Source organism: Salvia splendens, chromosome 16 (genome assembly GCF_004379255.2).
Source record: "Salvia splendens isolate huo1 chromosome 16, SspV2, whole genome shotgun sequence".
Taxonomy (NCBI): domain Eukaryota; kingdom Viridiplantae; phylum Streptophyta; class Magnoliopsida; order Lamiales; family Lamiaceae; genus Salvia; species Salvia splendens.
In genome coordinates, this window is record NC_056047.1 from 1,636,443 (window position 1) to 1,662,487 (window position 26,045).

A 26,045-nucleotide genomic window follows, 5' to 3' on the forward strand; every position below is an offset into this window, starting at 1 on the left:
GATGCCAATTTTAATGTATTATTTTTATGTCATTTACAATGTATATATACTCCATGTAACTTCCTATTTTATTTTAATACAGAGAAAAAGCAATTTAGATAGATATGTATTGTTATGTGACATATGTCCAAAGCTTTTAGTAGCTGTACAAGTAGGACCAAATTCATACTAATAATTTGATTTTGACTTGCCTATTAAATTCTAGAAACCAAACTTTAAATATCTAATTATCTCTCTATTCTAGTGACATTTCGATTTTTTCTTGAGCTCGATTCACATCGTACAGAGTAATAAAATACTTCCTTAATCCTATTATAAATAGCTCATTATTTTCAACATATAAATTAAGAAATTGTGTCTCATATTTAAAGTCTTTTTTAAAAGAAAATCTATTTTTAGGATATGTAATTAATAATGGGACAATTGTGAATTATAAATAGCATGAAGAAACGTGTGTACTTTGTCAAGAAGTAGTGGCTAGTGGGAATAATTATAACCCTTTTTAAGGCATGAGTTTTATATCCAAATAGATTAATCAATGACTCAATCATGTAGAATTGTATAAAACTATGCAAAGCATGAAAGGGATCTACTTTCAAGAAAAGGATTTTTTACAATTATACAAGATGAAAGTCTCCATCTTTGCCTACAAATTGAACTCTTTTTATAATCATGGTGGGCTCTCTTTTGAGTCACTTTTTTACAATATGAGTGAAAATAGAAAAAGTGAATTTATCATTTTCATTTCCTTGTTTTTGAAAATTTGAATCATGTAAAAGCAAGAATCAGTGAGGTGTAAAAAAGATTAGATTTTGATGGGGGTGAGAACAAAATTAGACAGAAAGTGCACGTCAGAGTTAGCCGTAGGAGATGTGTATTTTTTTGAGGTGATCCTTTCTTTCTCATCCACACCATCTCTGTGTTTTCTCTCTCATAAAAACACACACAAAAAGAGAGTTCGTAGGAGAAGAAGAAGACCCTCTCTCTCTCTCTTCTTTTGTTCTTACATGCATGCCTATAATTGGATTTTCTTGATTTTAGCAAGAAATCAAAAACAAGAAAAACCCCATTGCCAAACCTTCAACCAAAAAGTTGTCTGGTGGGGTGAAGCCAAACATGAAGAAGAAGCCATAATCAAGGCAAGAGGCAGTTTGGAAGCTTTGTGAGAGAGAAAGTTTCAATCTTTCATTCAAGAACGCCAAAAAAGAGGCTTAAAAACACTCAGTTTGTCCAAAAAATTTTTACCTACTTTAATTTTAGCTTTTCTCAACTAGGTCAGTGTATTTTTTTGTCTCCAGATCTCAAAAATTCCTGTCTTATTCCCAACAACAACAACTTAGTTAAAGATCTATGTCCTCATCCCACTTCCCATGATGCAAGATTAATTTTTTTTCCCTCCCTCTCTCTCATCACCAAAAAATTCAAGTTGCCACAGCTGAAAACAAACCATGATGAAAACCTCAGCCATCCAAGAAGAGAACATCTCCAACCTCACCACCGCCTCCACCGACGCCAGCGCCTCCTCCACCGGCGGCGAAATGTACCCTCCGCCGTGTTTCCCAGCACAAACCACCCCACCTCCGCCGCCCAAGAAAAAGAGAAGCCAGCCAGGCCATCCAGGTAAAAATTAAATCTTTCCACAACCCATTTCATCAAATCTCCAAAAAACACAACAAATTCAGCATAAAAATCAAATCTTGATTTCATTTTTTCTTCTCCCACAGACCCTGGTTCAGAAGTGATATCTCTCTCTCCGAGAACTCTCATGGCGACGAACAGATTCGTGTGTGAAATCTGCAGCAAAGGGTTTCAGAGGGACCAGAATCTGCAGCTGCATCGAAGAGGGCACAATCTGCCGTGGAAGCTGAAGCAGAGAAGCAGCAAAGATGTGATGAGGAGAAAGGTCTATGTCTGCCCCGAGGCAAGCTGCGTCCACCACGATCCATCGAGGGCTTTGGGAGATCTCACAGGAATCAAGAAACACTTTTTCAGAAAGCATGGTGAGAAGAAATGGAAATGTGAGAAGTGCTCAAAGAAGTATGCTGTTCAATCAGACTGGAAAGCTCACTCCAAAACATGTGGCACTAGGGAATACAGATGTGACTGTGGCACCCTTTTTTCAAGGTATGATTAGTGCTAATGGGTTTAATCAATCTTGGTGAAAATGGAGTTAATTAGTTGGATTTTGGTGAATTTGTTCTTTAGTTTCTTGATTGTTCATTTTTTGGAGTGTTTTGTGGGGATGAATTGAGGGATGAAAATAATTTTTCTCTTTAATTAGTTCCAATTCTTCAACTAAAGGAATGAAGTTGATTAATATTGGATTTCGGTTCCAATTTGATCTTTAGTTTCTTGATGTCTTGAAGTGTTTTGTGATCTAAAAAATGTGGGGATCGATGGAATGGAATCCTTTTTTTTCTTGAATTTTCTGTGATTTGATTAATGAAGTTAATTAATCATGTTCAAGAATGGTTAATTAATCCTAGTGAAAAATTAAGTGTTTTGTGGTCTAAAATTATTTCCTAAGTGTTTTGTGTGGATGAAATAATCTTTTAAAGAAATGAAGCTGATTAATATTTAGTTTTTTGTTCAAATTTGATCTTTAGTTTCTTGATTGTGCATTCTTGAACTGTCTAGTGGTCTAAAAATGTGGGGATGGAATCTTTTTTTCTTGAATTTTCTGGGATTTGATTTGCTTGTTTTTGGTGGTCTAATTAATCAATCCATAGATGTTTTTTTTCAATTTCAAACTTGAGCAAGTCAATTTGATGAGGACATGCTTGATTGTTTATTCATTTAATCACACATAATATGACATCCTAATCCCCAAATCACTGTCAATACAGTCAGAAAACAGACATACACAGGCACATTTTTTTATTTAATCACACCATACATTATTATATAAATCCCAATCCCCAAATCTCTGTCAATAAAGTCAGAAAACAGTCATACAGTCACATGACACACATCCACAACCATTAAAAAACAAACTAGCCAGTCTCATTTTTCACTGTGTGAAGTGTGTTTTCCTTTTCCCCTTTGATTATTAAACCTCACATGCAACCATTTATTTCACCAGGAGAGACAGCTTCATCACACACAGAGCCTTCTGTGATGCTCTAGCAGAAGAAAGTGCCAAATCCCTCACCACCACAATCATCCCATCCCTCCAAAATGCTCCAAACTCACTCTCCCACCACATAAATCTCCAACAGATCCAATCCCAACTCCCATTCCCAATCAAGAAAGAGCACCAAACCTTCACCCTAAGGCCACCTTGGCTACCACCCCAATTCCAAGATTTTCAAGAAAACCCCCAAAATCACCCTAACCCAAACCCAAACCCAAACCCTAACCCTAACACCAGCATGGGTCCCACCCCCTTCCACCACCACCACCTTCCAACTCCATACATCTCAGCCACTGCATTGCTGCAGAAAGCAACAGAGATGGGCTCCAAAAGCAGCGGGGCCCACCACGCTGCCGGGGAAACCCCAACAACAGCTGGTTTCGGCCTAAAGCTGGCCTCATGTGACCACCACCAGTTCATCAATGGCTTGGCTCCATTCAGCAATAATAAAGCTGCTTCTCCTCCTAATTCCCATTCCATGCTCCACGATATGATGATGATCAGCGCCTCCGGATTCGACCATCAAGAATCAGCCTTTGAAGACGAAGATCTGTCTTTTGCTGGGATTTTGAACAACAACACCTCGTCATCCTCTTCGTCGAAGAGGGTCGACGAAAGTTTGGATTTTGATGCGACCTTCAATCAGTTTGGAGCCTCTAACGGCGGAAACCACGACGATGGGATGACGAGGGATTTTCTAGGGCTGAGGCCCTTGTCTCAGAGCGACATTCTAAGCTTTGCAGGTTTGAGTAATTGCATCACTACTACTTCTTGTGTGGAGCATCAAACCCAAACTCAAAGATCTTGGCAAGGTTAGAGCTTAGGTGTAGGGGGTGAGATAAAATTAGAGTCTTGAATCTTTTTCAATGTATGTATGGTTTCTTTAGTTTATTACTCTCCAAATAAAAAAGGTAAATCCTAAATGATATTATGTCTCAAGACTCACAGCTACTTTTGATCAATTAATATACTCCCTCCGTCCCATTAAAGATGACTCACTTTCCTTTTTCATCCGTCCCAACCAAGATGACTCATTACTTAAAATGGAAACACATTTATCTCTACTTTATACCCTCTCTCTTATTGTACTTTCTCCACTCAACACACAAACTAAAATTGCATAAAATCCCGCCGCCCAAGGAAGGGGTCATCTTCCTTGGGATAGAGGGAGTACTATATACTATTGCAAAAGCATTAATTGAAGTGAATTAGAGAATGGGGATTTGCCAGTTCAAATTTATTGTGTGTGGAATGTATTGAATGCTGATTTGTGTAAGCATTTATGGGTAGAATATATGGTATTGAAGTGTGCATATGATTAATATTGAATGCTTTGGACCATATATACATGACATGAATGAGTCCATCTTTTCTTGCACTCCTCCCTAAATTGATTTTATGAAATTGGAAAACTTCAATGATATTATAGTATGTCTGTCAAAGAGAATCAACCCATTTTTGGGATGGTGACATACCTATTTATATGTATAGAGTTAAGTGAAAATAAAAATATTGTAATTGCAAGAATATTAGTGATATCAAACAAAAAAAAATGTACTAGTACTATACATATAGTACTCCATACAGGTAGTATATAATTCATATCAGTAGTATTGATTATGTCAAATACTATCTATTTAATTAAATGGTACTACATGCATATCCATTTGTACCTTATCTTGTAAAAGAGGTCAAAATGTGAAACATTAGCTGTATATATCAAATCTAAAGATGGTCAACATGCTGTCCATATATATAGTAGTATATTGCAGTACAAAAGCATAGGATTCTTTGGTGAGAGTAAAAGATTCTTGAAATGTGAAAGTTGAAAACATTTTATTACTGTAAGAGATTGCAGAAAGAGATGAGAGAGAAGTATAATTTGACTCGGATTTTGGGTACAATTGGGAGTCAATCCCAAGATTGCCCTTTCTTGTCCTTCCTCAAATTAAAAAAAATAATAATAAAATCTTGATTTACATAAGGCATATCGAATTGAATAGGAGTATAAAAAATAAAAAGAAATAGTTTTACGGTCGTCGAGTTTGACTAGCATATTTATCAAATGAGGAATTATTCAAAGTTCATAAGTTTAAAAATGTAGTTAAAAAATATACAATTAAGAAATAGTTTTACGGTCGTCGAGTTTGACTAGCATATTTATCAAATGAGGAATTATTCAAAGTTCATAAGTTTAAAAATGTAGTTAAAAAATATACAATTAATTATTTGTAGATTTAATATTTAAACATTTGAAGCTAGTCAAGTAGAGTAAATTACGTGAATTAAAACATCAGACCGTTAGTTGTCGTGAAGTTGGTCGAGGCACAAATTTATTTATTTTTGGCCTAACTAGAAAATAAAAAATTTGTCAAACCCAAATAAATTATTTCATTGTCTATTTTTCCATGATATTACTATTAAATAGTACCCTACATACTTAATAGTTTATACACTCCCAATAAGATGTCCTAGTTTGTACCTCATTTTTTATTAGTCTTACGTAGTCATAATTTGGTCGAAAAACAAAATAGGCCGACAATATTTTTTTGTTTTAATACAATTGAGAATAAATCCAAATTTCATGATGTCATTTTAATAAATTTAAAGTTAGAAAACAGTTTGAATTTGAATAAATTTTGTAAAATTTTAAGAAATTGTCGATTTATATTAATAGTGTAAAAATGTTATTTAATTTTTTAAATAATCATCCAAACACTTTCTATTAGTAAAAGGTTGATTTCGTCTAAAGGATCAATAATAACTCATCACTTATCTGATATCTCTGTGATCATGGTGCAACGAACTCCTAATATATATTGATTATAGGAGAAATATCTAAATAATATCAATTAATAATGGGGCAATGCTAAATTAATTATGAAATTAATACTTGTAGGTTTCATAGTCAAAAAAAGAAAAATAGAATAAAATGGTTCACATGCAAAATGTAGTAGGTGGGAGCAAGCTTAGCTAGAATGAAAGTGACATGCCCTATGCCCATTGTATTGTCACTATATTATTCAGTAGCATATACATCCATTTTTTTATAGCCATTCATAATAAATTTAATGATATATATTTATATACTTGTAAATTTGTAATTAATTATTCTAGTATTACTTATCAGTTGTAAGCATGATATGTTTGATTTCTCCCAATAATGAAAAGTGGATGCCCTTGTGACATATTTTACTAGATGTATGAATAAAGATGTCAGGATAAAAATGATTGGTTACTTTTTTATTGCTAATAATGTTCATATTTGGGGAGGATTATGTCTCAAGCAAGCATCCCATTTCCTTTTATGGTGAAAAAAAGTGTACTGTGTTTTTTGAAAATGGTAAATAACTCTTTAGTGCTGCACAATTCATCATAGTCCTTTTTGTTTCATACAAATCATTAATTTGGTGCTACTTTTCATTGTAACTGCTACGTCGTCACGATATTATTATTCTCTTTATTTTGAATAACAAATTAAATCTAAAATTTGTTAAATTAATTTATGCAGGCTGCAAAAATCGAATTTAATAAAGCATTCGACCTCAATGGATCGGCAGTGGAATTGGCCGAACCCCTTTTTATGTGTAGGCGTGAGTAAGAGAGCTGATTTTATTAGTAGTATTTTAAATTTAGTAAATAAAATGAAATTGTTTTTAAATTTTAAACACATTAAAGTTTATATATTTATAGTATCTCAATTTTATGGATATAGGAAAACCATAATTTTACTAATAGTGGATATTTTAACTCTTTTCAAAATTATATTAATTCGACAGCAAAATATCGATGTATTATTGTCTGTTACTAAATCTTACATAAGTTTTCTTGTTATTAATAAAAACTATAAGTTAAATTTGTCTTTAAATATATGGGGTATAGATTGATAAAGTTTTGGCAGGGCCCAATTCCAGCCCAAATAGATTGGGCCATATTGTGTTTATATACACTTTTGTGAGCATTTATATTTTTTAACTATTTACATCCCAACCTTAAAAAACAATAGTAATTTTTATATTTTAAATGGCCCGGTAATTTATTTAAACTTATGACATCTTAAACTAACCTGAAAAAATGGTTTTTGTTACACAGCCTTTTTGTTATTTTGAAACATGTTACTTCAACTAGAAATACTCCATTCGTCCGTCCCAGTTTAAGAGTCTCATTTTATCATTTTCATCCGTCCCAGTTTAAGAGTCTCATTTAGAATTTAAAATATTTAGACATAAAATTTAACCTTATTGTTGATGAAATTTACACTAAAAATGCCATTACTTTCATTAAAATAAAACAAAACAAAATCCTAAACATACAAAGAGATAATAGGGTCATACTTTCCACTACCTCACTTTAATTATTACACACTCCAACAAACTATTACCTCACTTTAATTATCACACACTCCAATAATTTTTTAAGACTCGTACTCTAACTAAATTGCACTCCTAAACCGGGACGGAGGAAGTATAAGCTTTAAAGAAATATGTAGAAATAGTTTTCATATGAAACAACTCAATTTGAAAAATAAGCAAGAAATTAACCAGTCTCACAAATTCTAAAATGAGTAAATAATCAATTAGTACTTAATATACTTATCAATTAACACGAACGTAGCCTAACTGGGCTTCAAGAACTCAAAGCCCGAATGCAGAAAGCCCTTTAAGTCAAAAAGGAAGGTTACGGCGTCGTTTTGTCTTCGTTTCTTTTAGAAAAACTGAAAAAGCTTATGAACAGCGTTGCAGAAACAGAGAAGAAGAGATGGATCATTTTGGGGGAGGAGGGAACTGGTCAATGATCCCCAACATTCAGCCCCACAGTAATCCCGCTACTCCCTCCAACTCCAATCCGGATCATCTGTTCCTTCAGCAACAGCAATTCAATCCACAACAGCAGTTTCACCAGCAATTCAACCAACCTCAGCCGCCGCGTTTCCAACAACAACAGCAATCGACGCCGCCGCCGCAGCAGCATCAGTCTCTCGCCTCTCATTTTCACCTGCTCCATGTAATTATCCGTTCTTTTTTCTCAATTAATAGTTTTTTTAGGGTATAATATTAGGGTTATATTTGGGGATTTTTCATTTTATTTGTATTAAATTTGTAGCTGGTGGAGAATTTAGCTGAAGTGACTGAAAACGGGACGAGGGATCAGCAAACTGATGCTCTGGTTAGTTGAATTCATTTTTTATTGTTCAATTGAATTTGGTTTAGTGTTTTGATTGTGTTAGGAATGTGTAGTTGAATACTAGTTTGTAGAATGAATAGAAATGTAGCATGCTACTGATTTGGGTATTGTTTATGTGTGTTTACTGTGAAGGTTAGTGAGTTGAACAATCAGTTTGAGAAGTGCCAGCAGCTTCTGAACTCCATTGCTGGTACAATCAAAACTAAATCAACTGTAAGTTTCATTTTTTATAATGTTTGTTAATACCTTTTGTCCATGTTTTGGGGAAAATAGTATCTCAAAGTGAGTATGTTTCGAAACTGATGATGATGTGTGGATTGAATGTAATTCTTGTGAAGTTGAAAAGTTAAATTTCAAGTGTTGGTTTTGATTCTTCTAAACTATGGTACTATCAAAATGGGATGAAAGTTAAGGGATTCAATCCCCTAACAACAGCTTCTGTATAAAAGTCTCTGATTGATGATTCTTAGAGAAGAATCTTTGACGAACAATCCGTGCCTCACGAACTTATCTTGTTGGTGGCGACAGACTGGGAGAACAAAAGCGCAGACTAGAGGAAACCGACAACCTTCTGTCCGAACGAAGGTTTGTGTCTTATAACAAGCTTTCATTGTACAATCAAAGAACGGTTCTTGTTAACTTGCTGAATGATGAATCTATACAGATATAGACAAATGCGGAAGTAAGATATAGACCTGATATTCTGAGTTTTGCTTGTCATTTTGGTGTTTAATTTCAGGGATCTCATTTCAAAGTATAGGAATTCGGTCGAGGAGATCATTAATTCTCAGATATGAGCTCTATGTGGGAAAGGGCTTATTTCTTGACTGGATATTTGATGGTTTTTCACGCTATTGATGAGTTTCATGTATTGAGCACGTAGAAAATTGTAATAAGCTAACTTTTATCTGTAAATTTTGGGATATTTGTTGGATTTTTTTCGTGAAGGGAATGCATTTGGTTGGCTATACTCCATTATACTAAATACCGTTAGCAATCATTTTTATATAACATTGTTGGGGAGTGATCAATTGCTAACTCACTCTCTAGTTGCTAACTATAACTAATTTAAGACCTTAGGATTTTAGAAATCTAGTGATCTAAAATTTGCCACGTGTAATTTTCATTTTTATTAATTAAATCAAAAATATATAAAAAAACTACCAAATTAAGGTTTTGGATGAAAATGTCAATATAGTATTTTGAAAATATTATCACAATGCTATGATAATGTCAACACATTGCTTTAAGAATGACATTTTACATGTATTATATTGATATATTTTATATAGTATGTTGACATTTGTTGTACGAAAAATTGAAAATTTTTGAAATTTTTTTCAAATTTTGACATCGGAACATATGTAAGTGAGATCTCGTTGGAATTCTTATGAAATTATCTTTAATTTGATATATGTTGTGCGAAGATATAATTTAAATCAAGAAAGTTATATGCATTTTAAAGTTATGTGATATTTTCAAAAGTTAGTTACAACTAATTTATTGTAAATTGACCTTAATATCCTTATTGACTTTTTTTTATCATATTGGCATTTCGGGACTGATGATCTAGGTCCTTGATTTGAATATCTAAGAGTTATTATTTAATTATAATTAGCAATTAAATATTGAATTAACAATATAGCACTCCCCTAATATTGTTTTAAAGATGGAAAAGTTTTATATTGGCCCATCACTTAAGAAATTATCCTTCAATGTGCATCTAACTTTTCCACTTAAACAAAAAAATAAAATGAATCTATTGAAATACTATAATCAAATTGGAAACTTTTGCATTACAATGAAAAGAACAAATGTGGAGTAAAATTAAGACCAAAAGTAAAGAAATATGGAAATGCTCGATGTTTTATTTGATGTTGCGGCTATATTTCGTAGTTTAGTGATTTCAAACAATTCCTCTGCTAACTTCCTAGAATAATAAATTCATTAATATCTTTATTTTTTTTTATTTTGTGACTACGAAATGAATTAATCACAAATTTTATATTACAGCTGTCCCTCACTCCTTGAATTTCTCCCCACGCCCCATTCAACTCTCCCCATTTTCCAAAGAGAAAATATGGGAGAAAAACACCAAAAAGAAAGCCACAATTCAATCAAGAAACGTAAAAATACCCTCCCCCATTTTCCATACCCGCCGGAGCCGCATCACCCCCACTCATATAATAAGCCATGCAATCCCCCAACCACATTTTGCACACCACCAAAACTCCCATAAAAAACAACAAGACCCTCACGCCTAGACCTACCAACCCCGCAGCCGCCCCGTCTCAGCCTCGCAGCCACGGCTCCACCACCCAGGCCTGCGCCGCCTGCAAGTACCAGCGCCGCAAGTGCGCCTCCGACTGTATCCTCGCCCCCTACTTCCCCCACGACCGCCAGCCCCAGTTCCTCAACGCCCACCGCCTCTTCGGCGTCAGCAACATCGTCAAGATCGTCGCCGGCCTCAACCAGCCCGAGAAGGACCACGCCATGCGCACCATCATCTTCCAGTCCGACGCCCGCGCCTCCGACCCAGTCGGCGGATGCTACCGGATCATACGCAACCTCGAGCACCAGATAAGCCTCGCCAAGGCCGAGCTCGAGATCGTCCTCCACCACCTCACCCTCTGCCGGGCCGCCGCCCAGCAAGAGGGCCCCCCACCAGAGGACGACGACCAGGGGTGGAGGGAGCCGTACGGAGCGGAGGAGGAGGTCGCGCCGGTCGAGGATTTGAACTCGTGGGGCTGCATGGGCGGCGCCGACGCCCATGCACATGCGGAATCTACGCCATCCTCGTTTCCTCACGACGATCATCGCCATGCGAGAAAATGCTCTCTGGAGGAATGCAACGACGACGATATGATCAGACCCATCTTCGATCGCTTGGTCTGCGACGACGTGAGAGACGACGAGTTCGAACTCGACTCCGATGGGAACATCATACCGAGGTTCGTTTTACTCATAACGATAAACTCACACACGTGTGATGCATTGATGAAGTAAAATACGAGATGCATTCCATGATACGAATTCTCAACGTATGACTGCTGCAGAAACATTACGAACTCACCCGATAAGGCTGCGATCAAGGAAGACGACGACGAGTGTTTCTCGTACATTCAAGACCACCAAGATTTGAAGGCTGCAGCCACAATCTTCAGCCTCACAAATTGTGATCTATGATGAAACTCCCAAACAACCAGTTATGTAGGTATAGTTAGCAGCAAATATGTACAGTACTATGTTTCTTTCTCTTCAATTAAAGCAATGAAATTCAGATATAATATGCTGCACCATTTTCCATATCCCCAAAAAAATTTCAATAATGTGTAAAGTAGTAATTTGCTGCTGAAAAACACAAAGGGGCTGTTTTTCAAGTTCATCTAACTACAAAGGATGAACATTGACCCCCTAACCCTCACTCCATCTAGCACAATGTCCGAAAAGAAAAGAAGAAATATATAATAAGAACGATTCCCAGCAGTGTTCGACCTGGGTTGCTTGAATCGCTGAATGAATGTACCATTTGGTGTTTCTGGCAAGGACACACCAATCAGTTTAGTACATTGCATCCATATTTGGGACGCGGTTTTTAAGTGGGTTTTCCGTTCCTTGGGCATCGATAACGGCTGCCTCAGTTGTGGTCAACAGCAACGATACACTGCGTGGATGTAGGAATGGGTTAGTGAAACAACAAACAATTTGAAAGGGAATAAAAACATGATAACTGATATTGACCTGGCCGCATCTTGCAAAGCCGTTCTAATAACTTTTACAGGATCTATAATTCCAGCTTTCACCATGTCGACGTACTGACCTGCTCAGGATAAAGAGAGGAAAGTAGAGAATGAGTGGGACTTGTATGTTGTAAACTCATGCATATGGTCATGGTGGGTAAAAGACTAAAAGCTAACATCCTAAAGATTGTAATACTGAAGCAAAAGTGAGAGGCAAATGAAGCTTGCACCATAAAAACTGTTTTCTATCGTCGAATTTACATAGCCAATCCCTAACATAAATGAACTGGAGTTGCAAGTGCCACCAAACTAAGGATACAGACTAATATCATTGCTTAGGGCTGCAGAACAATACTCCTTCCGTTCCACAGTAGTGGAGTCATTTTGCCATTTTGGTACGTTCCATAGTAGTGGAGTCATTTCCCTTTTTAGTAAAAGTTAACACATTTCTTCTCACTTACTTTACTCTCTCTTACTTTATTCTCTCTTCATCTCTCTACTTTCTTAATCTACGTGTCGAAAAGAAATGCCCCCACTACTATGGAACGGAGGGAGTATAAAGCTATATGTTCACATAGGCAACCAGACAATAACATGGTGGCAGAGCTCATCCTTTAAAATTTCAAAAGATTAGGAGCCATTGGAGACAAACCTTTAGCAGCATCATAGCCGAAACTGGGATCATTCTGTTCCAGTAGTTTTCCAATAACTAGTGCCCCGTCAGCACCGGCATTTGAGGCAATGGTCAAAGTTGGTGCCTGTTAACCAAAAGATATCACGAAAAAAATTAAATCTTTGTAGTAGTAACAAGGAATGCATGCAAACAATTAGAGAAAGAGAGATTAAGAGGCTACACCTTAAGAGCATTCTCTATTATTTCGACTCCTCTTTTTTCATCTTCGTTCTTGGTTTGCAGATCTTTAAGAATTCGTGTGGCATACAAAATGGCAACACCACCCCCTGCAGAATCATGAATCATTGGTGTTCAGATGAAAGGCTATCTACCTGAACTTCCGATTCCACCTTCAAAACTTATTATAAGAAATTTACCAGGAATGATGCCCTCTTCTACAGCTGCCCTGGTTGCATTCAGAGCATCCGTCACTCTATCTTTCCTTTCTCCAACTTCTGTTTCACTAGCTCCTCCAACCTGTGAGAGGAAAATGAGGACTGGAAAAAGAAAAGCATAGACTAGAAGCCTGCATATGCAGCAGCCTCTGGATTATATGGCAATGAAGTATGAAATGTACCTTGAATACTGCAACACCACCAGACAACTTTGACAATCTTTCTTGTGCTTTCTCCTTATCAAACATTGCACTACTCTTCTCAACGGCAGTTCTTAACTGTATGATAGAAACAGTTGGTAGAGCTTTAATAGTGTATGCAGTAGAATGTTGTTATTCTTCAAACCATACATAGTCTATTTTGTGCTATTATCATTTGACTCCATTATGCATTAAGGAGGCAACATGTGATAAGTTTTTCAATTGCAAATAGATCAATAATGCTTGACTTAGCAAAAGTATACAGTCAAGAGGTTCCAGTAATTATGTGGTAAAAATGCAGGTAATAAGGGGCAGTTGAGGTTTCAAACAAGTAAACATGGACCTTCCTACATCATTAGAATAGAAAAAAAAATGTAAGTACAGAGTTATCTGAGTTATCAATAACTTGATGAATACCTGCTCACACCTCTCCTCTATCAATTTCTTGTCCCCACCCCCATGTAGAATTAAAGTGTCGTCAAGAGATACTGTGACCTGCTCCAACGAAATAGAACACGTCAAATAGAATTCTAATCACCAGAAGTGAACATGCAATCTCCAATACTTCATGTGACTTAGCCAACCTGTTTAGCAGAACCAAGCATATCAATCTGAATTTTCTCTAGACTCATTCCCTGTTCTTCACTAATGACCTGCAGCAATCAAATCAAGTAGACATAATAAGCAAATTTAACCAAAAACATTATAGGTGTGACAGCTTGCCTCACCTCCGCTCCAGTTAGAATGGCAAGATCTTCTAAATTTGCTCTTTTGTTATCTCCAAAACCAGAAGCTTTCACAGCACAAACCTAAAATACACGTGGAATATAATTTATGACATGAATAATGCAACTAGTCAGCAAAATATGAGAGCTATGTGAAATCTACTCTAAGATGAGAAATGTGAAGCGGACTTGCCTTTAATCCTGCACGATGTTTGTTGATTATAAGCATAGAAAGTGCCTCACTTTCCACATCTTCTGCAACTATCAGCAAAGGGCGACTTCTCTGTCAAAAGAAAAGTCCCATGATGAAATCTTCAATCAGAAAATTTCCTCAATAGAACAATTATTGTAATTAATTACTACATTTATCATTTGTCTTCTACATCTAAATTCTTTTCATATAGGCAACATAAATTTCAACTACATCTGATTTTATTACCTTTAAAGCAAGCTCCAAAACTCTCACAAGTGCGGTCATGTCTGAAATTTTCTTCTCATGAATTAGAATCAAGGGATTTTCAAGCTCCTGTTTACATAAAAAATAACTTATACGTCCACTTAGCAAATAAGAGTAGCAAAAGAAATATGTATCCACATATTTGCGGGATAAATTATTACTTATCTGTACTTACACATTTCCGGGTCTTTGAGTCCGTAATAAAATAAGGAGATATGTATCCACGGGCAAGCTTCATCCCCTCTACCACTTCTAATTCATTATCCATGGTATTCCCGTCCTGCAGACGTCATATATTATACCTCACTATCCATCCACCCACTGAAAGAAATATCTGACATGAAGAGTAAAGCATACTGACAGAGACGGTAATAACGCCTTCCTTCCCAACTTTCTCCATAGCCCTAGCTAAGAGCTCACCAATCTCACGCTCACCATTTGCAGAGATCGTGCCCACCTTAAATTAGATTACACCAGTTAGCAAGACAATATAAGAGGAAACAACATTTGTACAGTGAAAACCAAAATAAACATAATCTGATAACTTTTACCTTCATTGCTAGAAATTCGTGAAAAACATATAAGTTGGAAAGATGTGCATACATAACTCATGCATGTCCCATTAAACATTGTTACCCTAAACCTTTGGAGGGCCGAGGGCTAAATGAATGAAAGTTAGACAATACACTCAAGCTGGTGTGGATGTACTGATAGCCTATGCACTAGTACATTTGAGCATTAAAACTAGTTGAGCTTAGCTACACACCATTCCAGATATATTCATTATGCAATCACCTGTGTAATTTCTTCGGGTGTGCTAATCATGATTGCTCTGCTCTTCAAGTCAGCAATAACAGCCTCAACAGCCATGTTTATACCCTTGCGTAAGTCCATCACACTTACACCAGCAGCTACTGATTTGCAGCCTTCTCTGAAAATTGCCTGAGCCAAGACAGTCGCACAAGTAGTACCTGACAATACCAGAAAAGAACTCAGCTCTCAAGACATCTGGTGTTTAATAAGATCAGCTTGATTCATCACCATAAGGATCATTCACACATAGAGCTAAAACGAAAACACCATATATCTGATTAGCTAGGATCACAATGAAGTATTCAACAAGGACCTAAGGAGGAAGCAATCAGCATGCATATTGCAAAGCAGCTGAGATCACGCACTAGTTGTTAAATGGAAAACATCAGAGTAACAAAATTAGAAACATATACAAAAACATAATTATTTTGTAACATTAAGGCAAGAGATTACCATCGCCAGCAACACTATTAGTTGCTTTCGCAACCTGCTTCACAAGATTTGCTCCAAGATTTTTGGCATTATCAGAAAATTCAATGCTTTTGGCTACCGTGACACCATCCTTTGTGACCTTGGGGTTTCCTTTTGTCTCAATAATTACATTGCGCCCCTGCATAAGATTTGCAGCACAATTAGCCACACCATGTTGTCAATGTTCTATGCATGATCTTACAAGATCAGTCACACACAACATCAGAGTAACGCATGAATGTTGTAGTTAAGGACATAGACTGCCATAACAGTATGAGATAGTACTTCATACCTAGATTAGCACATGTAGAAATTCACATAGCAACATGATTTTCCCTTTCATTCAATTTTAGCTAAACCATAGTTACCTTCGGCCCCATTGTCACTTTTACAGCATCGGCAAGTTCATTAACTCCGGCAAGCATTGCTGCCCGAGCTCCATCACCGAAACAAACATCCTTGGCAGCATAATTTCTGCTATAGATAACCCCACTCCGTACCTTCCCACCCAATCATTACACCATAAAAGTTAATACTACCTATAACAGTAACAAATACTCCCTCCGTCCCAGAAAGATTGTCCCATTTCCTTTTCACACTCGTTTTGCAAAAATAATAATAAATAGTTAAAGTAGAGAGAGCAAAGTAAAAGAGAGAATAATGTAGATAATAGTCTTACCTACATTATTCTTTCTCTTATTTTACTCTCTTTCAACTTTATCTATTTATTATTATTTTTGCTAAGCGAGTGCAAAAAATGAATTGGAACAATCTTTCTAGGACGGAGGGAGTAATCAATAAAACACTGAAACCCCAAAAATTATTCACATTTACCAGATTTCTCGAAGCAGATGACCTGTAAACAAAATCGTTAAGCAAGTATCATCAGTAAGAGTGAGAACATATTTCAAATTTCTGAAAAAAAAGCGGTAACAATTTCTGCTTGCGTCTAACCTTATTGATGAAGCAACAGCAGCTGCACCGATCCTGTACATGACGGTTCTAGCAAAATTCGAAGGAATTTTAGGCCGGAGAGAAAGACGTCTCGGTAAAAATGGCAGCTTGGAGATTTTGGGGTCTAGGGTTTAAGCTTCAATTAATTAGAAAAGGCATAAACCTCTATATCTTTTTACCTTTCCTTTTTATTTGGTCTGATTATTTTTATTGTTTGAAGGATCTTTTCATGAATTTATAAATCTTTGCATTTGTATATATGTATCTTTGGAAATAATAAAATTACTCCACAAACTATTGACTTAGGTCATCTTTGCACGAGTTTTAATCATTATTTAAGTGTATTATGTTGAAATGAGGTGAGGTCCCAATTTTAGTAATTTAATATGAGTAATAGTATTAATTTATCTAATTATCTATATGTAACAAACTAAAGTATTCAATGTAATTTCATTTCAAGTTAACCACACACAAGTTCAAAATTAGCAAGTAAAATCGTCACTATCTTTTGGAGAGAAAAAATGATGGTGATGTTAAAAAATAAGTACGTTTATATCATAAAATTATTAAATTAACATTTTCTTTATGAGGCACGGAACGAGATAACCGAGAATTTTTGGGTCTGAATGGTAATATAATAAATTAAGGACTTGTTAATAGCTATTTTCAGAATTTAATGTTCTCGAAATTGAAAATCTTCTGACCCTTTCAATTCAATTTACTTTCACCATTTTGGTGCGAGAAACACAAACACCTTTTAATAAGTGCGAATTGGACGGGAGCTAAATAAGTGTTGCGTGGGTGCATGCAACACGTGAGAAGTAGAGGATCAAATTTACCATACGCGCAGCTCGTGGATCATGAATCATGAAGTTAGTTAGATTGTTATCGTGATGGTTATTCCGTACATGCAGCATATATAAGCTGCTTCCTTCATTGTATTTGGATTATTATTGATGAATTAATGCAATTTACTTCCCCCTCATCTCTCTCGTCTTCTCCTAGTAGCTCTCTGCGTATAGGTGCGATCTCGGTCACCGTTCCGGTCATCGGAGACCCCGGTCTTGCACCAAGTGTATTTGGATTATTATTGATGAATTAATGCAATTTACTTCCCCCTCATCTCTCTCGTCTTCTCCTAGTAGCTCTCTGCGTATAGGTGCGATCTCGGTCACCGTTCCGGTCATCGGAGACCCCGGTCTTGCACCAAGTGGTATCAGTTTTTCAGATCCTGTTCCTGTGATGATTGAGACTCGCTCCGGCGACATGCGTCGTTTGGAGGAGATGCTCGCGGCCTCCATGGCTGACCTCTCCAATCGCCTTGCCGATTCTGATCGGAGACGTGAAGAGCTTGACAAGCTCCGAGACACCTCTGATGGCTCTCGCGAGATGGCGATGAAGGAACTTCGCGAAGGTCTCATTGCTCTGCAATTATTATTTCTATTAGAATTGGAGGAGGGATGGGAAGAAGCTGATTCTGATGCTACTGATAATTCCCCTGATGAAGGTGTTGAGGATGATAACCCTTTAATCTCTATTCATGCCATTAGTGGCTCGGTTTCTAGAGGATTTCGAACCATGAGAATCACAGGAAGGGTGGGCAAGAAGGCTGTGCATATCTTAATTGATTCAGGCAGCACACACAATTTCTTGGACTTACAGTTAGCCAAACGCTTGGGCCTTCCCCTAACACAGGTCAGACCAGTCATGGTTGATGTGGCTGATGGGAATCGATTGAAGTGCAACTCCATGTGCAAGGGCTTGAAATGGGTGCTGAGGAACACTACATTTATCACGGATGTTTTGTTGTTGCCCTTGGGCAGCTGTGATATGGTTTTAGGAATTCAATGGTTGGAGACTTTGGGAGTTATTCACTGGGATTTTAAACACTTAGTGATGGAGTTTAGCTTGCAGGGAAGGAAACATGTGCTACGTGGGGGCCAATCAGACCACATGGTTCAAACTGTCTCTGAGAAAGAAATGAACAAGCTCATTTCTCACAGCCACGATGTTCAGCTCTGCTGTATCAGAGTTACTGAAGAGAACCATCCTTCTTTGCTGTCTCTGGAAGGGGGTGAAGCATTAGATGGAGTTTCTAATGATATTCGGCAGTTCTTGGATGGTCAGGAGGCTGTTTTTGCTGAGCCAACTGCCCTCCCTCCCATGCGTTCTCACAACCACCAGATTGTGCTCACTAATGGAAGCTCACCAGTCAACTCTAGACCATATAGACACAAGGCCCTACAGAAGAATATCATTGAGAAGATGGTTACTGATCTACTGAGGCAGGGGTTCATTCAACCAAGCACTAGCCCCTTTTCTTCCCCGGTGGTGTTGGTTAAGAAGAAGGACGGGTCATGGCGAATGTGTGTTGACTATCGGAGGCTAAATAAGATCACTGTGAAAGACAAATACCCTATTCCATTGATTGATGAACTCCTAGAGGAGTTACATGGGGCTGCTATATTTTCCAAAATCGACTTGAAGGCCGGCTATCACCAGATACGGATGAAGTTGGAAGACATTCCCAAGACAGCTTTTAAGACGCATGATGGCCACTACGAATTCACGGTGATGCCTTTTGGACTCACAAATGCTCCGGCAACCTTTCAAGGTCTTATGAATGACATCTTCCGGCCCTACTTGAGGAAGTTTGTTTTGGTTTTTTTTGATGACATCTTAATTTACAGTAAGGATGAGGAAGCACACCTAGCTCACTTGAAATTGGTTTTTGAGAAACTAAGGGACCATTCTTTGTTTGCTAAGAGGAGCAAATGTGACTTCTCGAGGGAGAGAATTGAATACTTAGGGCACATCATCTCTAAGGAAGGAGTAGCCACTGATCCAAGGAAGCTGCAGGCAATGCAAGAATGGCCGGTCCCCTCTGACATTACCAAGCTAAGAGGTTTTTTGGGGCTTACTGGTTACTACAGGAAATTCATTAGGAACTATGGAATTATTTGCAAACCACTCACTGATCTTTTGAAGAAAGATGCATTCAAATGGAGTGATGAGGCAGAGTCAGCTTTTCTGGAATTAAAAAGAGCCATGATGAGCCCCCCGGTGTTATCCTTACCTGACTTTTCATTACCCTTTATCGTGGAGACTGATGCATCCAGTTACGGTATTGGGGCAGTTCTGATGCAAAAAGGGCATCCCCTTGCTTTCATCAGCAAGACCCTCTCCTCAAAACATAAGCAGCTGTCAGTGTATGATAAAGAGCTTTTGGCCATTGTGTTTGCTGTCACACATTGGAGTCACTACTTAGGGAATCATCCGTTTGAAGTTCGAACTGACCACAAGACTTTAGCTCATCTTATGAAGCAGAAACTCTCCACTCCTGGCCAGCTGAGTTGGCTATCTAAATTGATGGCTTTTGATTTCGAAATCACCTATAAGAAAGGGGCTGAGAATGTGGTAGCGGATGCCCTGTCTAGAGTGCATTCTTCTGATATTTTGTGTATGGCCATAACCTCTGTTTCTACAGATTTGTACCCACTGGTTGAGGCTACATGGACCTCTGATCCTCAGCTGCAAAAAGTGATATGTGAGCTGCAACAGAATCCGCAGCAACACTCCAAATATTCATGGATTGGGGACCAGTTGAGACGAAAAGGCAGATTGGTTGTGGGCAATGATGAGGCCCTCCGGTTGAGAATTATTCATCTCTTCCATAACTCAAGCTCGGGGGGCATTCGGGAGTGCTAGCTACCTATAAACGGCTCTCTTCTTTATTTTATTGGACCAACATGGAGAAGCAAATCAGGAATTATATCCGGGAGTGTGATACTTGCCAGAGGTTTAAATATGATAATAGTGCTTACCCCGGGCTGCTGCAACCCCTTCCAATTCCAGCTGAAGCATGGACTCAGGTCAGTTTGGACTTTATTGAGGGCCTACCCCTGTCCCATGGCAAATCAACTATTCTGGTGGTGGTAGACCGGCTCACTAAATATGCTCACTTCATGAGTTTGACTCACCCGTTCACAGCTATGACTGTTGCTCAAGCCTTCTTGGACCCGTTGCTTGGAAACTTATCTCAGATGTATGTGCGGGGATCAACCAACTGAGTGGAGTAAATGGTTGAGTTTAGCGGAGTTCTGGTATAATACATCATTTCATTCAGCCATTGAATCCACTCCTGTTGAAGCTCTTTATGGCTACTCCCCACCCCTTCATATTCCATACTTTAAGGGTGATTCTACTGTCCATGATGTTAATGAGAGTCTCATGTCTCGGGATGCTATGATGGAAGTATTAAAACATCATCTGAGTCGTGCTCAGCAGCGTATGAAAACTCAGCACGATAAACACAGATCAGAGAGGAAGTTTGTGATAGGGGATTGGGTTTACTTGAAGCTGCAACCCTACAGACAGAATACACTGAGGGATAGGCAATTTCAGAAGCTTAGCCCACGCTATTTTGGGCCATTCAAGGTGGTGGATAAGTTTGGCGAGGCTGCGTATAAACTGCAGCTCCCTTCGGACTGCAAGATACACCCCGTGTTCCATGTTTCCCAGTTGAAAAAGAAGATGGGGCCCTTGGTTCAGCTGCACGGGACCTTACCTACGGTGGGCAATTCTACATTCTTGGAGCCGGCACAAATCTTGGGAAGGCGTTTAGTGAAGCGGGGTAACAGACCGGCAACTCAGGTTCTTGTTCACTGGGCGAACTCATTTCCAGAAGATGCTACTTGAGAGTTCTTGCATGACATACAAGAGAGGTTTCCTCATTTCAAACCTTGAGGTCAAGGTTTATGTAAAGGGGGAGATTTGGTGCGAGAAACACAAACACCTTTTAATAAGTGCGAATTGGATGGGAGCTAAATAAGTGTTGTGTGGGTGCATGCAACACGTGAGAAGTAGAGGATCAAATTTACCATACGCGCAGCACGTGGATCATGAATCATGAAGTTAGTTAGATTGTTATCGTGATGGTTATTCCGTACATGCAGCATATATAAGCTGCTTCCTTCATTGTATTTGGATTATTATTGATGAATTAATGCAATTTACTTCCCCCTCATCTCTCTCGTCTTCTCCTAGTAGCTCTCTGCGTATAGGTGCGATCTCGGTCACCGTTCCGGTCATCGGAGACCCCGGTCTTGCACCACATTTTTTGCCGAAAAATTTCATCTTTATTTGTATGCAATCAAACGAAGCTCCCAGAACCTTCCACCACCTCTGGCAAGTAAGCAAACCATCTTTTGCCAATTTACGGTAACAATTCTTGTTCCGAATTCCGCAAATTTAATTTGGGCATTACCCAATCCTCGAGCTTTAATCGGTTTTCTTTCAATTGGGTATTTACATTTCTGTTAAACTCTAATTGTAGGTGAATCTCATGTTAATTTTTAGCCGTTGGTAGAGAATTTTGATTATAGCTTTAGTATTTGTTGAAAAATAAGGAAATGGAGGCGAGTAGCAGTAGTGTTCTAGTGAATTCCAACTTAGAGCCTAGGGATGATCTTGAATTCGACACACACGAAGCAGCGTACGCGTATTACAAAGAATACGCGAAATCTGTAGGGTTCGGTACAGCTAAATTGAGCAGCCGTCGCTCAAGGGCTTCGAAAGAATTCATCGATGCCAAATTTTCGTGCATTAGGTACGGGAATAAGCAGCAATCAGATGATGCTATTAACCCGAGGCCTTCTCCGAAGATAGGGTGTAAAGCTAGCTTGCACGTGAAGCGTAGGCCTAATGGGAAGTGGCACGTTCATAGCTTCGTGAAGGAGCATAATCACGAGCTTTTACCGGCTCAATCGCACTTTTTTAGAAGCCATAGGATTGCTGATTCTGTCAATGATGCGAAAGTGAGGAAGAGGAAAGTCCCTGCGTCTGTGTTGAAACAGTATGGCGCCTATCAGTTTTTCGACAATGTGATCCGGAATCAGCATGACAGGGGGCGGTTTTTGAGCTTGGAAGAGGGCGGTGCTCAGGTTTTACTTGAGTTTTGTTCACAAATGCATGAAGAGAATCCGAAATTTTTCTATGCGTTGGACTTCAATGAAGAGCATCGGTTGAGAAATGTGTTTTGGGTTGATGCCAAAGGCGTGGAGGATTTCACTTACTTTGGTGATGTGGTCTCACTCGACACGGCCTATTTCACAAGCAAGTATAGAGTTCCTTTGGTTCTTTTTGTGGGAGTGAACCGTCACATCCAGCCCACGTTGCTTGGTTGTGGGTTGATAGCAGATGAGACGTTATATACATTTATTTGGTGATGCAATCGTGGTGTTTGGCAATGGGGGGACGAAGCCCTAAAGTGCTACTCACCGACCATAATGAGGCTATCAAAGCTGCTGTAACTCTCTCCTTCCCAGAAACTCGACATTATTTCCATTTGTGGCACATTCTGGAAAGGTTACTAACTGCTGGCATGAATCTTTCATGGGGAAACTGAACAAATGTTTATATAGATCGTGGAATGAAGAAAAATTTGAAAAAAGATGGTGGAAGTTGACTGAAAGATTCAATGTTCAAGAAGATGAATGGTTTCGGTCCTTATACGAAGATCGGAAACTCTGGGTGCCTGCGTTTACAAAGGATGTTTCTTTTGCTGGGTTGTCTGCAACTTCAAGGTCTGAAAGCTTGAACTCTTTCTTTGATAGATACATCAATGAGGAAACTTCTTTGAGAGATTTTATCGGGAAATATGAATCGATTCTTGCAGACAGATACGAAGAGGAGGCTAAAGCAAATTTTGACGCGTGGCATGAAACGCCAGAGCTGAAGTCACCTTCGCCCTTCGAGAAACAAATGCTGCTTGTTTACAGTCATGAGATATTCCGGAAATTTCAAACGGAGGTTCTCGGAGCAGCAGCTTGCCATCTGAAAAAAGAAAACGAAGATGGTCCAACTGTAGTATATGGAGTGAAAGACTTCGAAAATAATCTTGATTATTTGGTGGAATGGAATGAACTGAAATCCGACGTATACTGTTCTTGTCGTACATTTCAATCTAAAGGATATCTTTGTAGGCATTGTATCGTAGTTCTCCAAATGTCTGGTGTCTTTAGCATACCGTTTAAGTACATACTGCAACGTTGGACAAATGCTGCCACAAGCAGAATTCCACTTAGTGAAAAATTTGATGAAGTGCAAGCTAAGGTCCGCCGCTACAATGACCTTTGTCGACGAGCTATAATACTGGGGGAAGAGGGTTCGTTGTCGGATGAGAGTTATAACAATGCAGTTGTTGCAATAAATGAAGCCCTCAAACAATGCACTATTGCAAATCCACCCAGCGTTTCTGCACCTCTCGCCATACTAGGTGTTGGAGGGGCGGACCATAACGTCACCATCACATCTGGACAGCAGGTGCTGCCTACTGCTAAAGTGATCGATACAAGTAAAGGTTCGAAGAGGGTGGATTTTGGGAAGGAGGCTGCAAGCAATGGCGGGATGACTGGTAAAAAGGGGAAGGTTGGTATCCTATCCATTTGTCTGCTACTCTTTTTTGTGATGGTCACTTACTAATCTTGCTTTTCTTTATGCACGGATCAGGTGCCGTTGGAGCCTCCAATTACTAATAGCGGAACTCATGGCATTTTCCAGCATATGGTACACTTCATCTCTTAATCGTGATTTTGTAATTATATTCCTTTTGTTCGTGAAAAAGAAGCGCTCCTCTCTTCTGCTAATGTTCAATACTTTATTGCTCAATTAAGTATATTCGTACTTTCCTCCGTTGATCAGGTGTAAGCATGCCTCGAATTTATCATAGTGTTCGTTTCCTGTTCTTGCCTGCTTTCTGACTGAAGTTTTAAGGATAAAATTTCGATTTTCTGTCCAGGATATGCCCGGTCCCCTGGATTATTCTGCTCTGTACCCAAGATTCCTCACAACGTTATTAAAAGGCGACGAGATGTCCAAGAGAGGCATGGAGATGCTGGGCGAGATGTTGGAGGAACCAAACTGAAGGTACGAAGGTCATCTAGAAGACATTTGGAAACGAAGACTAAGGTTTTTCGTGCTCAAATGTACAGAGGTATTTCATATTTCTATCAGTCGAACTTGCTACAAATCGATTTAGATGAATTCCTTGAACACGTTCCATCCGATGTTCATAACCTTGAAGGCATCCTACCTTCATAATATAATTTACAAAGATAGTTTGTTACATCATAGGTGCAATTTTTGTGTTTAGAAAAGCTATTTGTTGATAGCTGTGTTCTTCTTTGAACAGTCCCGTAGCTCGCGGATAGCTTCTCCTTTCGTTTCTGATTGAGAGGAAGGCCATGTATTGTTCGCTCCAGCACGCCTCTGACCCTATGGATGCTGAGACGACATCCGTTAGATGCAAATTCCGCTCGCTGCAAAAACCAGAAAGGGGATGCTGCTGCTTCGTCGTGGCTAGACCGAGCCCAGGTTTGAAAACGGGTCGTCTGCTGCTAGAAAGAGGCATTTCGGCACTTTCAGAAAGTGGCATGGCGCACTCTGCTTGTTGTCGTTGCATATATGCTTGTAACGTATATGAACGAAGGTGAAGTGTATTACCAACTGAGATGTGCTTCATTGTCGATTAATTTTGATTAGTTGGAATTTGGAAGATTATCTGTCCAATGGATCAATGGCGCACACACTCACTCACTAATTCACACATCACACACACATGACAACGAATGTAAATATGTTTATATAATTATATTTTTCAATATAATTATTGTGCATTTACGTATATACATTTGTCTTTTCAATCGATGGGACTCTATGCATACTTTTTTTTATAAGTACATTTTAACTAAAAGAAATACAATAAAAGCCCATTTGATGAGAGTGGTAAAAGTTACTACCACATTAGGCTTCGTACCCACGTTTGAAGAAAATGCCTAAAATCGCAAACCCAAAATCAGGTCTTTTCAGTCGGCAGAAGCAATCGACCGCAATACTCAAGGTGTAGTGATCTACAGGAGCACCCCCTTCGAAGCATTTCGTCGAACAGGTGAAGGGCGACAGAGAATTCACGCATCTTGACCACAGCACTCAATAACTTGGTGAATTCAATAACGGGGGGGGGGGGGGGGCGGCATTCTCATCATATTCCGGAATCGATCAACGGCATCATCGGGATCACTTATACAGCTGAAATCAAATTGGGGATAAGCTCGAATTTGGTGGCTGGCGTTGATGAATGAGCGATATTGGAGGGGTTTCAACCAACAATTTGACAAAAATCTTCTGAAGATCTGGAAATTCATGGGTTAAATTTTGGGTGGATTTCTCCTTCTGCTGGAATTTGGGGGTGTTTTTTATCTCCTTCTGTTTTCTGTATTGGGAATTTGGGAATCTTTGATT

At 38.5% G+C, this 26,045-nt stretch overlaps 5 protein-coding genes across 5 annotated transcripts; 4 read left to right on the forward strand and 1 right to left on the reverse strand.

Moving 5' to 3' along the window:
- The first annotated feature begins 800 nt into the window (after positions 1 to 800).
- LOC121770658 (protein indeterminate-domain 7-like) lies at positions 801 to 4,064 on the forward strand. Its single transcript, XM_042167420.1, has 3 exons — positions 801 to 1,620; positions 1,725 to 2,124; positions 3,083 to 4,064. Exons 1-3 carry the CDS (start codon positions 1,449 to 1,451, stop codon positions 3,948 to 3,950), a joined length of 1,440 nt encoding a protein of 479 aa, XP_042023354.1. The 5' UTR covers positions 801 to 1,448; the 3' UTR covers positions 3,951 to 4,064.
- Positions 4,065 to 7,848: 3,784 nt separating this feature from the next.
- LOC121769787 (mediator of RNA polymerase II transcription subunit 9-like) lies at positions 7,849 to 9,302 on the forward strand. The gene is made up of 5 exons (XM_042166543.1): positions 7,849 to 8,137; positions 8,237 to 8,299; positions 8,450 to 8,530; positions 8,846 to 8,902; positions 9,057 to 9,302. The coding sequence occupies exons 1-5, from the start codon at positions 7,892 to 7,894 to the stop codon at positions 9,075 to 9,077; spliced, it is 468 nt and encodes a 155-aa protein (XP_042022477.1). The 5' UTR covers positions 7,849 to 7,891; the 3' UTR covers positions 9,078 to 9,302.
- Positions 9,303 to 10,434: 1,132 nt separating this feature from the next.
- Positions 10,435 to 11,503, forward strand: LOC121771898 (LOB domain-containing protein 28-like). The gene is made up of 2 exons (XM_042168795.1): positions 10,435 to 11,268; positions 11,374 to 11,503. The coding sequence occupies exons 1-2, from the start codon at positions 10,511 to 10,513 to the stop codon at positions 11,501 to 11,503; spliced, it is 888 nt and encodes a 295-aa protein (XP_042024729.1). The 5' UTR covers positions 10,435 to 10,510.
- Positions 11,504 to 11,593: 90 nt separating this feature from the next.
- LOC121772036 (chaperonin CPN60-like 2, mitochondrial) lies at positions 11,594 to 16,942 on the reverse strand. The gene is made up of 18 exons (XM_042168963.1): positions 16,746 to 16,942; positions 16,626 to 16,647; positions 16,160 to 16,291; positions 15,774 to 15,930; positions 15,303 to 15,478; positions 14,869 to 14,964; positions 14,683 to 14,787; positions 14,490 to 14,576; positions 14,244 to 14,333; positions 14,054 to 14,134; positions 13,910 to 13,978; positions 13,743 to 13,820; positions 13,308 to 13,403; positions 13,108 to 13,207; positions 12,914 to 13,017; positions 12,710 to 12,815; positions 12,059 to 12,137; positions 11,594 to 11,981 (listed from the first exon to the last, which is right to left on the reverse strand). The coding sequence occupies exons 1-18, from the start codon at positions 16,784 to 16,786 to the stop codon at positions 11,879 to 11,881; spliced, it is 1,722 nt and encodes a 573-aa protein (XP_042024897.1). The 5' UTR covers positions 16,787 to 16,942; the 3' UTR covers positions 11,594 to 11,878.
- Positions 16,943 to 21,756: 4,814 nt separating this feature from the next.
- On the forward strand, positions 21,757 to 25,430 carry LOC121770881 (protein FAR1-RELATED SEQUENCE 4-like). Its single transcript, XM_042167667.1, is given in 6 exon segments — positions 21,757 to 22,967; positions 22,970 to 23,113; positions 23,116 to 24,173; positions 24,255 to 24,311; positions 24,544 to 24,671; positions 24,937 to 25,430. Coding segments are annotated over 5 exon segments (2,196 nt in total). The 5' UTR covers positions 21,757 to 22,156; the 3' UTR covers positions 24,670 to 24,671; positions 24,937 to 25,430.
- Positions 25,431 to 26,045: the final 615 nt, after the last annotated feature.